At 39.9% G+C, this 19,544-nt stretch overlaps 1 protein-coding gene across 10 annotated transcripts in view; it reads left to right on the top strand.

Moving 5' to 3' along the window:
* ST7 (suppression of tumorigenicity 7) overlaps positions 1–16,497 on the top strand; it is a 174,678-nt gene extending 158,181 nt beyond the window's left edge. For 8 of the 10 annotated variants that reach the window (XM_068996979.1, XM_068996908.1, XM_068996934.1 and 5 more), the window contains 4 exons: positions 3,601–3,751; positions 8,073–8,165; positions 11,119–11,258; positions 16,179–16,497. In XM_068996979.1, the coding sequence (XP_068853080.1) occupies positions 3,601–3,751; positions 8,073–8,165; positions 11,119–11,258; positions 16,179–16,274 (480 nt within the window). In that variant the 3' untranslated portion in view covers positions 16,275–16,497. The remainder of the gene's footprint in view (positions 1–3,600; positions 3,752–8,072; positions 8,166–11,118; positions 11,259–16,178) is intronic. The other 2 variants (XM_068996899.1, XM_068996952.1) reach the window with 2 other exon arrangements.
* Positions 16,498–19,544: the final 3,047 nt, after the last annotated feature.

Genomic DNA, 19,544 nt, shown 5'->3' with positions numbered 1-19,544 from the left:
GCTAAGTTATTGAAGTTTTATTACTTAAATTGTGAAGGTTGTAGTTCAATCTGAGTGGATGCCAGTGTATCAGGAGTTAATAAGGAGTCTGTCAAGAGATGTAGGTTACTAGTATGAATTTTAGTGGTGTGATTGGATTTTGTGTCCCTGTTAGTCCTGTGACAAGGGCTGTGATCTGGAGTAAGGCCTTTGGAGATTTTGGGATATGAATAGTCAGATTCCCACCCTGAAGTTTGGTGGTTGAAGAGAAGACTGCACCTGCCTGGTATAGTACCTTTGATGAAGCATAATAGCAGCCTCTTGGAAACTACAGTCAGGTGTCTTTAGCTGATTTTTTCCAGCAGCTGGAGATGTTTGTTGCATGCAGTAGTCCATCAGGACTGTAGTTCACACATTGTATGGGCAGCATGAGGACTGCAGCTCACTGGATGGTTTTTAAAGAAAGATTTTAAATTTTTGTATTGTTTAGTTCATGTGACTGGAATTTGTCTGCTTGTCCAATATGAAATGTTTCAGGGGGACTGTGTTGGTTTCACAGACAACCTGCTAGAAACCCAGCAGATTGCTGGGACTCAGTCCTGCCTCTGAAAGGTCTGGGACCAGTAGCCTGCAGCTACCATAAAATGGGTCTGCCCTTGGCTATGCTATCTCCAGACCAGACCCTTAGTCCTGCCAGCAAAACCTCCAGGAACCCGAATGCCCTCTGGGCTCTTGAACTCTCCTGGAAAATACAGCAGTGCACCAATGGATATGATATTCTAGGACATCAAGGCCACCCTAATTTTCATGGACCATATTTCCATAATAATCAAGCCCTACTAACAGCTGGGTAGCTTTTTGGGACCCTTTAGTAATGTTCAGAGAAGTTAAGTAGATGGTGGCCTTCAAGTGCTGTCTCCCAAAGCCATTTCTTTGTGTACTTAAGAAATTTTATCTTTTTTGTTTTGGAAAGTGCCTGATGAGAACTGTACGAAGTGTTCCAGACAGGGTCTCTCTGGGGCTGTGTACAGTCAGTGTTCCTGCTGGAAATGCTTCCAGAATAAATTAATTGACAGTTTGTATGTCCAAAAGGTGTGGCTGACATTTATGCATAAAATAAAAACAATTATGAGTCACAAATAGTCTTGAGCCACCTATCAACTCTGTGTGTGGGTCTCCTTGAATATCGCCAAACCAGGTTATGGATTGTTTGTTAGGGAACGTAGCTGTGATAGAGTAATGAGGGAGGAGTGTTTCACACTTTTGATCTGAGGAACTTTTAAAAATAGTTTCTTTCTGAAACTGAGAAAAACGCAGACTGAAAAGACAACATAAGTGAGTGAGGACTAAGCTTGATTTGCAAGTGTCAAGATATATCCTTCCATCTGGTACATCCACTTGATTTCTTTTTGATTGCTGATAACAAGCAGTACATAATAATCAAAATAACATGTTTTCTTCTTAACGCTCCTAGAAATATGACAATTCTTCCTGGTTTTTCTTTCCCTACAAATAGTGACATGTCATTGGGTTTGTTTAATTTTTTTTCCCTTTGGTTGAAATATTTGAGTATTGAGAACTTACTTTCTAATTTAATTTTGCAGAAAATATGGAAGTAAGAGTTATGTTCTAAATTAATAAAACAGGTAGAAACTTGCAGCTCTTGCAGCTGTATTCCATTCTGCTCAACAGGTATAGTATGTGTTTTTAAAAGGGTGAGGCATTCATTAGGGCAGTGAATGTTTGCTGTATCAGTGTAAGCCTGGCAGCTCCCTCCCTCTTGTCAGCTCTTTATTCTGTTCTCTCTGTCACCCTTAATCACCTGGACTGCCTACTAAATTGCAGCTTCCTCCATTAATCCACCTGCTCTGTAGCTCTCTCAGATTTTCCTAAAAGGCGGGTATCACACTCATCTACTCCCACTGCTAATTCAGTTTCTCTTCCTTTAATACTGTTATCCACATCAGAAACATGTGATTTCTCGCTCCTCTTTGAAGTATTTATCTGTTTCCCAGGGTTGACAGTTCTCTGTTTCGATCATAAGCTCTCCAAATCTTTAACCTGCTTTTCAGCTCCTTTAGACAAAGGGGTGACAAACTCTAGGACATCCTGCATGACATTATGCTGTTGGTGCTCGTTTCCCTCTGCCCTTTTCTCTTCCTTTCCACAAGGCTGACTTTCAATCCTCATTTCTTCCTTTTGCCTCCTTTTTTGCACCAGCACATCCTGTTCACAGAAGTCAGCATTTATCAGGAGTTGTTCAGGGTTGACACCACCCATGCCTCTCTTTCACCTCCCGTGCCAGGTTGTCTCCTCATGGATGCCTGCACTAGGAAGTTGTCAGTCCCTAGGTCCTGCAGTCCTCCTCCTTCCAGACCAGGCTGTAGCACAGGGTAAAATGGAGGGGCTGCAGGCTCCCTCCTTCTTTGCCAGTGATTAGACATAACTTTCCTTTCCCAGCCTTGTGCTGGGGCCTGACTCACCTACTGCCTTTCGTGTTAACTTGAGCAGTCTGGTGGGGACATCTTGAGCATCCTGGAAGAGAGCAACAGTTTCCCTGTGCTGTGGGAGGGCAGCCACAGCTGGGAAGTGTTACACTCCTCAGGAGAACTGACAAATAGGAGCTGATTCAGCAGCCTGTTTTCTGTCTGCTACTCCTTTTCCTGTAAAGGATGCCATCAAGGGGCATATAACAAGGGGCATACTTTTCCCCTCTGCTGTTTCTTTCCCCTCCTCTAGCGAATGTAGTAACAGCAGTGATGAGATGTCTGCTGAACTGGTGCGAGTTGTCTGTCCAGTTAACTGTTAGTCTAGTTCATGGATTGAGGAGGGAGGAAAAACCACCTGCTTGAATAATGTCTGAGACCTCTGTCTTCTCCTGTGACATGAACCCTCTCTGTTTTTCATCTGCTTCTGCTGGGGGGGAAAGCCAGTTATGGGGAAATTTTCTGTGAAACTTGCTTGTGGTTTTAGGCAGTGATACTTTTCATTATAGTAACACATTCAACAACTATTTGAAGTAGCAAGCTTAAATTTCCTATACTTTTACTCCCACCCCACAGTGGGAAAGCAGGCATTTGTTACATTTAGTAACATTTTTAGTTTGTAACTTGTTATTAGCTACTTAGGTGGCTGCCAATCTTGCATGTTCATAGACCTAGCAACCAGTTAATGGCAATGCAGTAAATGCAGCAACCTGTGTGCAAACCATGAGTGCTGTGTTTTTCCTTGTAGGAAGACTTTGTGCATCAAAATGCTTAAAGTCTTCTTCATTTTATTATAAACACTTTTAATTTAAAAGGTCTTGTGATTAAATTCCATTTTCTGATTTGAGCCCTTTTTTTCATCTCCTTCAATAAGAGAGATGTTTCATTTTGAATTTCTCTGTAGTCCCCATACTACTGCTGAAGAGCAGAACCATCTGACAGCATGTCTTAGTCTTTGGGAATTATTCAATAGCTGTCTTCAAGTGCAGTTGGTGATGTTACACATTTGATGAAACACTTACGAGAGAAAGTACTTTAGGGAAATAGACCTTTCAGTGTACATTATAGAATTGCAGTCAGCTTTCTGTGTTTTACATTACTTCTGCAGTAATTGTGCTCTGCTTTTTTATTCCAGTATCTACTAGAAATGAAAAGCCTAATTCTGCCCCCTGAACATATTCTGAAGAGAGGGGACAGTGAAGCAATAGCATATGCTTTCTTTCATCTTCAACACTGGAAAAGAGTAGAGGGGGCATTGAACCTCTTACACTGTACATGGGAAGGCAGTAAGTAATCCTCTTTCTTAAAAAGGAGCTAATGAAATATTTTTATTGAATGTCATGAAAAAAATAATAGTTTTTTGTGAAGTATAGTATGTGAGAATTTTGGACACCGGTTACATCCTCACCAGCATTGAAATATTTGAAATTTGAACTGAAAAGACAAACTTCATTTAATGAGAAAAAGGGATTTGAAGTCTTGTATTGTGTTTGCTGTGTAATACTGAACAAAGTTTCCCAACTTCTTTGAGACACATGGATAAGGGGATAATAATTTACCTTCTTTCATTCCAGGGTTGTCGAGATTTGTTTGTCATTGTTTGAATGAATAGTTTAAAACTGAGAGTATATTCAGATTGGACATAAGCAAAAAACATTTTGCAATAAGGGTGGTGAGGCACTGGAACAGGCTGCCCAGAGAAGCTGTGGATTTGCCATCCCTCCAAGTGTTCAAAACCAGGTTGGATGGAGCTTCAAGCAACTTGGTCTAGTGAAAGGTGTCCCTGTTCATGACAGTGGAGTTGGAACTAGATGACCTTTAAAGGTCTTTTCCAACCCACACTATTTTGTGATTCTGGGAATGCTTTGATATTTGGAAATTATGAGTGTGCCTGATAGACAGGTATATATTAATGTGTAATATAAAGCAATACTGTACTTCATGACTTTTTTTAAACTGACAAACGGGAGTGAGTTCAGTGAAGGATTACTGGGATACATAGGGGACTGGACTTTGTGATTTAGGACAAAATGCTGAGGAAGCTGGTTTTGTTCAGCTTGGAGAAGATTTATGGTGGGTGAAGAGATGATCCAATTGCTGTCTTCTGCCACGCAACAGAGAGATGATGTGGAAGAGAGAGTCATAGTCTTGACAGAATGGCCCAGCATAAAGAGAAGAAGCAATACACGCAAGTTCAAACAAGAGAAATTTAATCCAGAGCTAAGAAACATATTTTCACAGTGAGAGTGGTGGTGCATTGGAACAGGTTGCTGATAGGCTGTGGGACCTACAGCCCCAGAGACACTCTGAGCTCAGCTTGACATAGTTCTGAGCAATCCGACCTAACTTGGAAATGTCCCTGCCTTGAGTGGGAGGTGGGAGTATATGACCTCCAAAGGTCATATGCTAACTTTCTAATATATCTTATCCTGTCTTTGAGATGTGTTTTTTACCAGGTTTCAGAAAATTTAAAAGTACAATTTATAATCAGCCTTTGTGGACTTTATTTTGGAGGCAGATTTTTCCTTTATGTAATGTAGTTCCCTTTTTCTACTCTACTTTATTCTGTTCTTTTTCATCCTCTCCATATGTTATTATGCCAACTTCTTTGTGTGTGTGTTTCACCATTTTTTCTCCTCATTTAGCTTTGATAGAAAAGATATTTTGTTACCATGGTAATTCCTATAGGAATGTACTTGATACCTCCAATGTAAAAGTGACTTACTATCTCAGTTTAGGGTATGAAATGACCTGAACTTGCCTAATTTGCAGTGTAGGCTCCCTGAGGATGCACTGGTTTTATTTCTAGGTGTGCAGAACACCTTGCTCAATAATCCATACCAGTGCTGCCTGGGGTTTGCTCTGCTGCATTGTTCTCTGACACATCTGCTAGCTCTTCTCCCATCATTTCTCCCAGTCTATTATTTTCTCTGTCATAGGTTCATTCCCAATGGCTTATTTTCAGTGGTCTTCTGGATTATTGCAGAAATCCTTTATCTCTGGGTTCATTATTTCACTAGTACAAAGCAGTATTTTGCAGGGAATCCTGAACAGATCTTCTTCTGCTTTGTCAGGCTGGGGAGCCCCTAAAGGGTTTTATACAAGGACCAGCTTTTGGCACAGGAGTCTGGCTGCCCTGCAGTCTTCCTGCCACTTAGGAAATCGAGTCATCTGTGCCTGAAGGCAGCGTAGGGCATTCTCATCTAACTACATTCCCCTTCTTATTATCTCCACATTCAGCAATCTGAACATGTACTTTATTAGCTAACAGCTATATAATAGCCTGTAAAGATGTAAATGAGTATCATTGCATAACTTCTGCAGAATAATCCATAATTCATTTTGTACAGTGATTTCAGAAAAATATGAACAGTGCACAAGTCCTCAAAAATTTTGTTCAAATTTTGGTCACACATGAAGACAACCAAGGGTTTTAATGATTTCACAGTGTCTAGTCCAATAATTATAACATTTGGTCCATATCTTGGCATCTCTGCATAACTGTAAGTGAAAACCAGTGAAGACATGACAGAGAAATTAAATGTAATTAAATACTAGTTTTAACCAACAGTCTTCATATAATACATGGCCAGTTGCCCTTGCTTCCTTTCTAGGTGTTTGTAGGTATTTTATTTGTAGTGCAACTATAAAAGCCCAAGTGCCACCACTGTGTTTGGGCCAGGCTCTTTATACAGAAGGTCTGCAGTTTCAAGTGTAACCAAATTTCAGAAGTGTCCAAGGTAATGGTTTGTCACTGTTGGTTTCTAAACTTGTGTCAAAATTCCTACTGTTTGCACAAAGAAGAGAAACCTGGGGGTTCCCAAACACTGCAGTTGCTCTTGCAGCAAGTACATGGGTGAGTGGCAAACTGCCTCTGTGCTACCTGAGTCAATTAATGTAAGATAGGATCAGATAATAATGTAGGAGTAAGGCAGAGAAGTACCTACATAGACACAAACTGATCCAGAAGAACCAGAGCACTTCCTTGCTAAATAAGGCTGTTTTGCTGTAAATATTCCATAATTGGTATCATGTCAAGGATGACCGCTTACATTCAGTAAAACCTATCCAGACATTTTTCACTTGTTTTGTAAAAGCAACATCTTTACCTCCCATTTTATTTTGATTAAAATCTTATTAAAGTCTTGATTAAAATATTACTGTGGCTTAGGGTAAGGCAGAAGAGGCTTGATTGTCTGTTTCAATATTAAGCCAAATTGGAAGGAAAAACTTGTGTTAGGGGTTTGGAAGAAATGAGCATTGAACATCATTTCACATATGTTTTTGTACAGACACTCAAGTTTGTTGTATGTTAAGATCATACACAGCCTGGATTATTGTATTTGTACTTGGCTTTTTGGGTTGCTGTGGAGAGGGATGGTTAATATTGGAAGAGCATTACAGCCCAGGTTGGTTTACAATCTCAGGATCTCTGCCTTCTTTATTGCTTTAAATGCAGCAATCAAGAAAAAATACAATATAATTTCACAAAAAATACAGTTAACATCATTTCAAATGCAGTGTGAACAGCTGAAAATATTGGGGGACTGTGTATTTAAACCAGTTCTTAAGTTGCCCTGTGAGCAAGAGATAATGGAGTGTTATTGTGTGGCAGTGGGCTGTACCTAACAGCTAAAGTGTACAGTGCTTCTAGGACATCTGTTGGGGAAAATATTGCTTCAGTGACTGATGTTCATAGGAGTAGTGAGAATAACACGTTGATGACATTTTAATAGTGAAAATAATATATAGGATAATGGAAAAGGATGTCTTGATTGCAAAGCTATATTTCAGTCAAGTATTCTGATGTTTCCATAAACCCACACTCAGATGGCCTATGACATCAGCACCATCAAGATTTAGTAATCCATTTCCCTCCCTCTCTGTTATTATTTTCAATTTTAAAAAATCATAAGATTAAGTATTATTTAATCCATGACCTGAAGATTTATATTGAAAACCTGACTTGATCCACTGCATTTAGAAAGAATGCATGAGAGGAACCTGGGTTTAATAATTTAGTATTAATCTTTGATTGCCAAATAGAAAATGAAAACATGACTATGTTGGAAAACTGGTCCTCAGAGCTCATGTCATTTGTGTTACCTGGCTAGCTGGAGTGTGATGGAAACAGAGTAGTGTATTTTTTCCATGAAAACTTCTATTATGCTTGATGCACAGAAACTGTGAGTATTGGTCTGAATTTACAGGCTTGGCTGGTCATTTTTGTTGGCTATACCTGTTGTATCAGATACACTTCTTTCCCCTGAAATTTAAAAATTCTGCAGCCTAAAAGCCTAAGACAAAATGTGTAAATTTGGCTATGAAATTGGAAGTATAATGGGCTTTGATTATGCAAACATTTTTATATGTCCTTGTAATGTGGTCTCACCTGACATCCATGAACATCTCAAGAATAAAAATAATAGGAGTCTTTGTGATTAAAAGCTCAATGTAGATTTATATTTTGGCATTTCATTAAGCAATTTATATGCTGTTTGCAACTGAATATAAATGTTCTGCCTATGTTTGTTTTTCAGAATTGCAAATATACTTAAGTATGACTGCCATGCTCGCAGTAATTTATGCACCGTGTTTTCTTTTCAGCTTTCAGAATGATACCCTATCCACTGGAAAAAGGACATCTTTTCTACCCTTACCCTATTTGTACAGAAACTGCAGATAGAGAACTACTACCATGTATGTTCAACCTATTTCTTCTTACCATTGACACCGAATAGTTTACCTGAGTCTTGCAGCACTGATCTCCTTTGATGCCTGTCAAATTGAGTACACTGGATTAGAATAACCAGATTGACAGTGAGCCTCTGGAGCTTCTGTGATGGTTCAAGAGGCAGCTCCTCAGCATAGTTCATAACAGTTAGCTGTATTTACTATTTTTGGCAGCTGATGGACAGGGAGAGAGATTACCAGAGAGATGCAAATCAGTTAGGTCTTGCTATTCTCTCTTGCCAAGACACTGATCTTTCATTTAGGTTAACATCCCAATCAAACCAACAGCACAGTGTCACAGCCTTGTTAATCTTTGGTAGACAGACTAGCTCCTTAAATTCCAAGGCAAGATCCAACTTGCTTGAGGACAGCTGGATCATTAAGACAGCTAGTACTCATGACAAGTTGTGCTTACATTTTCCAAAAAGCAGTCTTAAACAGCAAGAAAGGGTTTTCTTCATGTTGTGGTGTGTGTACTATTATGAAGAGATTGACGTGAAGTCATCTCAGTCAATTTTATGTGGGTTTATGGTGTGTATTAGGAAAGTGCCAACAATGTTCCCAGATACAAAGAGAGATCCAGCCCTCAAGAAGTGTTACAGTCCAAGCTAATGAGACTCATTGCAGTGCATGCAGTGAAGCACAAGAATGCAGAGGAAGAGCCAAAGCAGCCAATCTTGCAGTTACACTTCATTCCCACATGTGTTCTCTCAGTGGGACTTTGTGTGAGCACAAGTGGAACACACACAAGTTTGCAGAGTCAGGGTAAAGGAGGCAAATAAAAGTTGATCCAAGGAAGAAGATTCTTCTCTCACCTTCTCTCTCCTGAAGAAGGGATAAAGAGAAATTTGTTCTGGAACAATTAAAATGAAGCCTGCTTCTGCTGGGAAGGCTGGTTTTGAGGGCATTTGCACCCTTTGTAGTCTTTCATTCAGAACCTCACTGGTTTGGGCTGAAAAATGTGTTGCCTCTTTTTATAAGCCTACATGAGTAAACATTAGGTGAGAATAATGCAGTGAAAATCCACTTTTTGCAAGTCTCTCCTTCACAGCACATTCTTGCTGATATTACACAGAAATCCTTGGCAACTGACAATATCTCCCCACCCCATTATAATCATCCTAATTATAACAACACCTCTCAGTGCTCTGCTTGCTTTACTCAGAGGGATGCTGAGCTGGGGAGGGTGGAGTGTCAGGAGATTTAGGAATGACAAAGTCATGCAGAATAGCTCAGCGTTCTCTTTTTAGATGCAAAACTAATCGTTCTTGTCAAACGTTAGAATCGAGGGACTCTTTAACAGCGTATGCAGACAGTGTGTTCTGCTCTGGCAGTTACAGGAGATGCCTTTCACTGCAAAATCTCCTGGGTTAGAGGAGGGAAGGGTTTAGCATACCATGACAGACATAGGTGGGTTACAGGGGTTTTGTGTACCTGTCCACACCCTTTAATTGTATGTGTTTTATGGGAGAATCAGCTGGAATTGTATCAGAACACAACAATCTGATAGGCTTTCCAAATTAAAAATATTAATTACAAAGCTTTTTCCCTGACTGCATAACAGACTGGAACAGCAGGGTTTAGCCTGTGTGAAAAGGCAGTGCAAGAAAAGCACAAGAGATCCTAGACTTACAAAACCCATGTTCTGGTGTTTCTGATCTCTACATTTATTTTAAATCAAAGAGAAGTTGTAATCTGTCTCTACTTTTGTTTTTTTAACTGATTGAACTAGCAGACTCAAGAGTCATGCGTATTTTTAGTTTTTAATATTCTAATTTAAACTCTTAGGAGTTCTTGCTTTTGGTTTTGAGAACCACTCCACTGTGGATGAATGCAGTCACGAATATTATCCTGCCATGTTGCTGAATTACCCTGTGCTTATGTTGTCTGCAAGTACAATGAGATGAGAGCTGATCACCGAAGCAGAGAGTAGGCAAAATGGAAGAGTAATGTTTCATATATATGAATAGCCATAGGATTTGAGTGTATGGGAAGCCTTGAGGTTGGTCCTATATGAGAAAAAATGTTTCAAAGTTTGCATTTATCTTGACTGTAGCTCTAAACTATAGACTGGAGTGAAACAGACAGGTAAGAGTTCACCCGACCTTTTGTCAACCCAGACAAATTTTCACCTTGAATCTGAGCTGCCATGAAAGTTTAAGGGATATATCCTTTTGGTAAAATACTCATGATCCTCTTCTAACCCTTTTAGTCATCTTGGTGCTGCTTTTTCCAAAGTCCAGTGAAGGATTTTTTTATATCAGAGCCAAGGAAATTTCTGTATTCCTGTCAGTGTGTATTAACAAACATCTTAAAAATTCACTGTTAATTTAATTTCCAGGTTTTAAAATACATGCTTTTATGTCCTACTTTTAGGATAATTTTTCTTGGCTCTGCAGATTAAACACTCAGAATTTGCAGTTACAAAGGCTGTAGTTCTACAGCCTGCTTTAACTGGTCTGCAGCAATGTTTCTGTATGGCTGGGCTCTCTGCTGCTCCCAGGCACATGTTTCTACACTCTCTGTGGATCAGCATTAGCAAACATGCAGCCGTGGGGTTAGTTAATGATTACGTTTTAAAAATTGATGTTTATTTCTAAGCCTGTTTTCTGGGATTAGCTGTTGCACAGCTGCACTATAGTTAGTGCTGACACAAGGAAGGCAAAAGTAACGTGTACATAGCACCAGAGTAAACCAGAAATCTGATCTTTAGAGAGAATTACTTGGTGGAGACAACTGACACAACAACAATGTCCTTAGATGTTTCAGACCTTCCATATTGTTCTTCCTTCAGAAGCACCTTTGTGTGTCTCTGGTTGTTTAAACTATGTAAGAACATTGGTTTGGTTTTGGTTGGTGTTGTGTTTTGATTTTTTTTTCAATGTATAATGCATTCCCCTTCTCATGTCTTTTTCTACAGCATTTCACGAAGTTTCAGTTTACCCCAAGAAGGAGCTTCCCTTCTTCATCCTCTTCACTGCTGGACTCTGTTCTTTCACAGCCATGCTCGCCCTCCTGACACACCAGTTCCCAGAGCTTATGGGGGTCTTTGCAAAGGCTGTGAGTATTCTCTGCTGCTGCTCTCTTCTGGTAAATAAAGACACCAGTGCAGGCAAAGCTGAGCTAAATACTGCCAGGTATTAAGTATCTGCATATTCAGAAGCATCAGCCCATATCTGAGCAGGGGGACTTAGGCACAGCTGTCAAGGTTGCTAATCAGTAAAAGACACGGCTGTTTGTCTTCTCTGGTTTATGTGGCTCTCTTGTTAGGTTAGATGTCTTGTGATTTTGCCAAAAAAAAAAAAAAAGGGCTGTGTGGGAGAAGTGAATATCTGTGTTTTCATATGCCATCCACTAAAGTAAACTAATAACAGTTTGCAGAACCCCTCTATTTTGTGTAGAGTCATAATGACTGCTGTGATTTCCAATGCAATAGAAACTCTCAGAATGAGCAGAAGTAGAATGTACTGTTAACCAGAACAAACTTCTGTGTTTTTTCCCCGAACTGTCAAGGAGGAAGTAGTCTCAATATTTCCCTCATAACTTTTCTGAACTACATCCAGAGAAGTCTCTCCTAATTCTGCTTTTTTAATCCACCAGGGATTAATAAATGTTGGAGGATGAGGGGGAAGAGCCATGAATTATTCTAAACCAAACTTTTTTTCTTTGCAAAACCAAGAACATCACTGCTCCACGATGCTAGGAGATGAAAAATCCACTAGCAGAAAAGCTGTAGGATAGTAAAAAATGTCCTTCTCCAATAAATACTGAATATCTTCTGTTGTAATATATTTTCTCAAATATATTTTTATCTGTTCTAGGTCTTGTTTTTAATGTCTTTGGTGCTTTTGATTTGGGGGTATAGGAAGTGAGGTGGAGGAGGCCAGGCTGAAAGGTTTTGGCAAATTCCAGATTGTCAGTATTTTTTCAAACCCCTTTGCAAATGGCAAGAGACTCCCTTTGCAGGTGAGCTGGGTCTTGTATTAACCCAGGCCTGTGTACAGCAATGGTTCTTGCAACAAGAATTTTCTTTCATTAGCTCTAGAAGACAGAAGTAAGATTAATTGTAGGAGAAGATACCTCTTCTATCAGCAAAAAGTGCTGAAACATACCTGAAATATTATTACTCTTTGTTTCTTGAGTATGCACATAGGCATTAGGTGGACAGTAAGTGTTTAACTTGGGCGTATGATCATAAACTTCTCTGTAAAGATTTCATTATATTTGGTGGTTGGGGTTTTTTCTGTTCTGTAGTTACTGAAGTTACAGAAATGTATGACCCTTGTTTGGCTCTTTCAATCAAATCTTTAGTTTTCTGATACTGTCACAGTTGCCGTTCCCAAATCTGTCCCTATTAGGCTTGTTCCTGTGTTTATCAGCCTTGTATCCTGAACAAAGAATATGTGCTGGCAGCATAATGAGATTTTGCCCTTAGTTCTCCTGCCACAGGCAGTGAACTACTGGAATTGGAGACAATTGGTAGACTGTGTTCATGGGCTTAAATCACCTGTCTTTGGTTGCTGACTGCAGAGAGAGATAATGGAAGTTACACTGGTGGCATGTTGGTGACTGTTTCTCCATGGTTTGGAGCTTGCAGGTTCTAAAGCCGTTTGGTGAGTAGAATCAGACCAGAAGGATCTATTTCCCTGATGTGTAACTGCAGCTGCCATTGGTGTTAATATTAAGATAGATACCCCAGGGCTCTGTATGGCGTTGTGCAGTTCAGCATATCAGCAAGTAAAGCTTCTCATTAGTAAGCACAGTCAAATAGAATTGAAATGTGAGCTACATAGGTGTGTGAAGATGGCAAGATTATTCAAGATCTTCAAACCTGTATGGATGGAGTTCCGAAATCAGTTAAACATGTATTATGGCTTGGTTCAGCTATATCTTGATCTTCATAAACCATGCAGCAGCTGAGCACTTTTTGTGCATGGGAAGGACAGAATTTGAGATCCTGTGACATTGATTTCATAGCTCATAGATAGGTTTCGATTCAGAAGGCTTATTTTTGTTGTCTTCTCTAGGAAAAGTGTCCCAGGTGCATGAGACTGATGAAAATCATGGCAGACATCCCTTTGAAATGCAGCTGTATCAGGACAGAATAGAAAAGGTTGGGCCAGCCCTGACTCTTTTTAGTTTTAGGGAAGATCATTCATAAGTAACTCATTCCCTAAATAGCTAAAAGATTAATGTGCTGTTTCTGTGGCCATGTTCATGGAATTACATATTCATGTCTGCTTGCTAGTCACTGTGATGGCGCTATATGATATTGTGAAGCCATGCACATACGCACATTATGTTGTACCTGGAAGTAGAAAGAATCCAGTTCTTCCTTGATATTTTGTCAGACTGAGTATAAGTAACTTTAAAATGACAGTAGATCTTAGCATTTTCTCTTGGCTAGGAAGAAGCATTTTCATAGCTTGTGCTTTTAATTTTTGCTAGCCTTTCTAACAGAAGGCATATGGAAGTCAATTAAGAAATAAATACAAGCAGAACAAATTTCTGATTGCATGGCTTGGATAAAATTGCCAGGACACTGTTGCTAGTATCAGATTTCTTTCTTTGATGTGCAAAAATTTAATAATATCTGGGAAATCATTAAAAATACAGAAGTGCAGGGTCTTTCATAACATGATAACAATAACAGTCTATCTTAAATAAAACTGAGAGTTGTATTAACACAGAGGTCACTATATAATTTGAGTCAACAGACATATCTAAAAGTGTAGTTAAATTTTTTAAATCAGGCAGACTTAAGAAGGACTAATTTTTCTGATTTCATTCCTTTGTTTGCCTGAGATCACTCATATGATGTATCTCAATATTTCCTGTGTGGTGGATGACACCTCAGTTCAGCAGGTGGGTTTGCCCTGCGAGGTATTTCATCTGCTTGGACCTCGACAGATGCTGAGGCAGGGAACACGTGGATCCAGTCACAGGGACTGAGCACTGAACAGTCAGTTTCTCCATGAAAACACCAACCACACTGTGGAAAAGCTTGAAAAGAGACTTCTACATATATATTTGAATCAAATGGCACTATTCAGAAGGTGCTACCAGAAAGCTGCTGTCTGCCAGCTTTGAAATAGCCAAATTGATGGTTTTCTTTTGAAACACAAAATAATGGTAGAAAACAGCTCTCCTATGACCCCTTCTGCCACGTTCTGCCACCCTGAATTCTTACTCTACTGCTGATGCTGGTTTTTTTGATCTCTGTGGAAAAAGACAGTCAATGTCAAAAGGAAATGCAAAACAATTTTTAAACCACCCCCCCCAAAACCAAACCCTAAGAAAAAACCTCAACATGTATCATGGTGACTAAGATCTCTTGTGTGCTGGCAACAAGCTGGATAGGCATCTGCTACTGAGGAAAGGAGCACCAGGAGCATTCAAAGGGCCAGACAGCCCCAGGTATTGTTTACATCACCTTCCGCAAGAGAGTAGGTGGCATCCTCAACTTCTTGTTGTCAGCAAGTGTTTTGCTTGGACTTTATGGAAGTCAGGTTTTGGTATCCATGAGTTGAAATGTATTTTGTAGACCAACTAATTTTCCAGGTGGAAAAAAACTTGGCTTGCTTTAAGCTGCCGATAATTTGCTGAGTTTGTTGTAAAATACAATCAACAACTTGAGCAACAAAAATCGTATTAATTGCAGTAGAAGTCACTGTCAGGCAAATTAATCTTGTTTCATTGATTTAACAAGTATGTAATTTGCACTAGTTACAAAGCTGAGTTTTATTCAAGTAGATGTGATGGTACAAGCTCACCACATAAATCAAGTGATGCTCAAATAGCAGAAGATATCCTCTGAAGAGCCTTTTGCATTTTCCAGACTTAAAGGAACATATTTATTTAAGCACTTCAGAGCTTAACCAGAGGGAATGCTTCTCCTTGGGCTAAGCCACTGAAACAGAAAGAGCAGTCTCTAAGATTAGGTAAGTCAGCATTTCATTGATTCAGCTGTGGCTCATGTTATATAGCTTGACCTTTAGCACCAGAACTGAAATCGTCAGTTCTGCTTCAGTTAGTTTTACCTTCAACCTGTGCTTATGACAAAATGACATTACCAGGGGTGGTGTTACCTGGTTTTCCCATGATGCACAAGTTGTCCATGATGTAGTGTCTGCATTGTATGCAAACACATCTGAGAGAAAGAAAAGGACTCAAGTGCTTACTATTGCCTTTAAAATGCGTGAGCATCATAACTGCTGTACTCTCTCATACACATGTAGGGCCCCAGCATAGGTGTGTGTAATGTGTAGAGTTGAACTGCAGGCAATGCAAAGCACAGTTAATACATATTTTTTGAAGTTTCAGGAGTGCTTTGAGTGCCTGAGTTCTGCAATGTGTAGCTGCCAGTGTTTTTTTCCTGTGATAAAATGTTCTCCATTCACTTGATTTTTTCACATATGCCTGTCTGAACACTAATATATTGAAGTCTCTTTGAATGTTGCGTTCTGTAATAGAGAGAGGATGTTAAGATAAATTTTAGTCAGTGATGCAGAGTATGTTAGGATAAATGACAGTGATGCCTCAGTATATATAGCAGATGTATAGATAACCCTGAGCCATTTTAAACCTGAGTCTCAAGGCATGCTTTTTGTCTCTGTGAGGTGGTCTGGCAGACCCCTGTTATGAAAAAGCCTCTCTTTCTCTTCACTAGCTTTTGGGTTGAGCTTTTAGCAGCTTCAGTATGAGCTTCTGTCTAGGATGTGACATGTGTGAAAGCTTTTGCAGTTCATCACTTTGGTCTTTGTAAAAATGGGGCTCTTGCTTTCTTTACTGCAAAATCCAGAAATCTCTGTATATGCAAGGTTCAAGAATTTGAAAGTCTTTCTGTGTGAACGATGTCATTTTTATCATGCTGGAGGATTTTACAGAGGAACACAGCAAGACTATCTTATTGGACGTCTTTCTCTTGAGATGTATTGTCTCGTGGATTTTGATCTGAATGTGTATCTGATTTCTTTGCAGTTTCTCAGCACCCTCTTTGCCCCTTTAAATTTTGTGATGGAAAAAGTAGAAAGTATCCTGCCCTCCAGCCTGTGGCACCAGCTGACGAGGATCTGAGGGAGCATGCCTGCTGACTGACTGCCATGACATCTTCTGTGCCAACTTTTTGTTGACCACAAGAAAGCATGATAAAAAAGGGAAGCAGTTATAAGACTTAAAAAACTCTTCATGGATTGTCTGTTCTCATATAAAAACTGTTTTGTTGTACAAAATACATTGATGTTAGGTTCTATTATATTTTGCCTTCAGAAAAGAAAAAAATAAACTTTTGTGTATTGTAGCATTTGCTGTCTTTTGACTTTTTCAGAACACAGATTCTATGGGGGTTTTTTAAAACGTGTGGTATCTGTTTCACCAGAGCTAGGGTGTGGCTACACATTCAGGTAATGAAAAGACACTACTAACATTACAATTAAGCAAGATTGTCACTGCCTTTTCTTATGGAGTTCAATTAGGGTGAGACCCTCACCTCTACAAGATGGTCTAGATGAGGCTCTTGCTTAAAGCAGCTTTAGGCTCTCCAGGCAGTTTGGATGGCACACTGGGCTTCTTATTCCCTGCTCTGCACAGAGGTCAGCTTATCCTCATTTGAATTTTCAAGAAGCCCACATAATTGACAGATTTTCTTCACACCCTTGCTGTTTCAGGTACCTTCGGAAGGCTCATTAGCAAAATGATGTTAGTTCATGCACAATTAATAGAGAGGTTGGTGTTTCACTCTACTGCTCACCTCAGGTAATCTTATCCTTGTGCTGTGACTGTTTAGACTAAGTATTCATTTATGACTTAGCCACTCTAGATGGAAACTTCCAAGACCAGCTCTAAGATGAAGATTTTGATGTGGAAGTTGAAGCAAGCAGTCCTCTCTGTCAAGAAATGAAAATTCATCCTTACAGATGCCTCAAGGATATTTTTTCCCTAACTCACCTTCTAGATAAGGAAGCATAACCCTGATGTAGTGGATCAAAAATGCCACTTTACCATTTTAACTTTGCTGTTGCTCTTAAAATGCTGAGTGGTTTAAGGGACTGGGATCACCAGCAGATAAGTTTATTTATCAATGAGGAAATGAGTGATCAGAGACAAAACTCACAGCACTAGAACTGGTATAAAAGGAAAGTGTTTCTTAACAATAGGAGATGCATGACATTATTTTTTTTTCACTTGATCAGAGACACAGTAGTAGAAGACATGTTTGTCCAAGTGAGCAAAAGTACCATGTTAACACTGCTGTGCTATGAAATTAAAAAAAGGCAGCCCCGCGCCAGGAGAAATCAGCTGTAAGAGTGAGACCTGGGGAGGATATAGGAGATCAGAGACCCCCATGGATGAATGTTAGACCTGGTGGGGCTGTTAGGGGCTGTTAGGGGTTTCCATACAGGTTTTTCATCTCTGGCTATTACTCCTGCAAAACAATTCACTGTAACGTTGAAATTAGTCTGGCTTGCAGTTAATGTAGGATGTGGCATAAGATTAGAGGTAATGGGTTGCTAGTGTATAAGCAGGTGGAAGTATGAAATGGACCAATATTCATGTTCTCCTATTTTCATCTGAATTGTTAGAACAGCCACAGAAAACACCCTCACAGCAGTTGCTGCTGTGTATCTCCAGCTGAAAAACTAAGGATAACCATATTGAGTTGTTTGCCTCACAACAGCACTGTCAGAATTATTTAAGGCTGTGAAAATCAGAAGGATCAGGCATAGTCAGCTCTTGTCCTGTGCTGCTTTGTATCACACCTGTGCCCTACATTTCAAAAGAACAAATTTTTGTGATTCACAGTCCTAAATGTAAATGCATTTGCATTTGCACATCAGTGTATATGTAGATATATACAAATCTCCATGTTTGTCAGCAGCTAAGGCAGTAGTTTGGCCTTCTGTTTGAAGATACTATGATCTGTATGGGGATTACTATCTGTAATACTCCGATAAAAAGGATTGCTTAACTCCTGGAAGAATCACATCCTTTCCTTGAAGTATGGGAAACATTTAGGAACTCGAAAATACCTTTATGGTGTTTTATTTCTACTATTTCTAGTATCTATGTCCCTAATAAGCATTAATGGGCCACGGATTTTATCTAGAAAATCTCTAATTATAATTCTAGGCATCTGGCAGACTAGGCAAATCAGACAAAAGGATTTTCTTTTTCATTGGGCAAAGTTTATTGCCTTGGGCTTTGCTGCCCCTGACATGTTTCCTGTGAAGTTCGGTATGGTTTACATCAAAAAGCTAACACACCTCATGATTATAATGATGGAAAGCCTCTGGCTTAATGCAGAGATGAGCCTTGTGGAAATCTGGTTCAGATAATAACATCCTCAGATTGAGGGGTGGAGGAAGCTTTTTAACTCCCAAGTGTTAGTAGTTCCTGGGGGTTTTTTATTTAAAGAGAACTTAATAGAATTTGTATGCACATTATCTCTTTACATATAAACTGCATGGAACAAAAAAGGAGAGGACCCCCCCAGGAGTGTCAAGTCAAGCTGGCCACCTTCTGTCCCTCTCTGCCACTGGAGAGGTTTACAGCTGCTCCCTGGCAGGAACTGCACTCGGAGAGGTGAGTGCTATACCAAGGGGAGGGCTGCTGCTTTCTCTGGCTGCTGCTTTCTCTCTTTCAGCATTTGGTGTGTGTGCTGAACATACGGACTGTTTTTTCAGAGCATAGAATTCCTTACTCCTGTTGAAAGGAGGCAAATTATCAGGAGTCTTGCCATGTTGAAGAAACCTGCAGAAACTAAACATCCAAAGGAAGCTGCACCTCTTGCACACACCACACACACCCCTTTACACCAGTGTGGCTGTCACCCTGTGTTGGCCCTGAAAACCTCAGTGGCTCTAGTTACAGCAGATTGTACAAGGTAGCCCCTGGCTCCACCTGGCTTCCAGCAGGGCTCCTGCCCAGCTCCCAGCACAGAGGGAGCTGTCAATGTATTGATTGATATGCATTTGCTTCTTTCACACAAGAGATCTTACTTTATGAAGTTGCATCCATTTCACCAGGCAAATGAGCTGTTACACGAAAGAAACAACCCAAAATCATGTTTGTGGTTACAGCTCATGAGCTGCTGCTCTCTTGCTGATAATACTTTAAGTTCATTTGTATCATTTGAAGTGGCAGGTAAAACCTGCAGGCCGTGACATGTGACCACAAAACCACTTCTGCCCGTGGAGGCAGCGGTCACCTGCATTAAGCCCTTCCAAAGAGTGCGGGGCAAACGCCATGGAGAAGATCGAGTCTTGGTACACTTTGTGCTGCCACACTGGAGTAAGAGCTGTTTTTCTTAGCAAAAGCACCCTCCCCAGATCCAGATCTTCAGTAATC

This window comes from Aphelocoma coerulescens, chromosome 1A (genome assembly GCF_041296385.1).
Source record: "Aphelocoma coerulescens isolate FSJ_1873_10779 chromosome 1A, UR_Acoe_1.0, whole genome shotgun sequence".
Lineage (NCBI taxonomy): Eukaryota > Metazoa > Chordata > Aves > Passeriformes > Corvidae > Aphelocoma > Aphelocoma coerulescens.
This window is presented reverse-complemented; position numbering and strand designations above follow the sequence as displayed.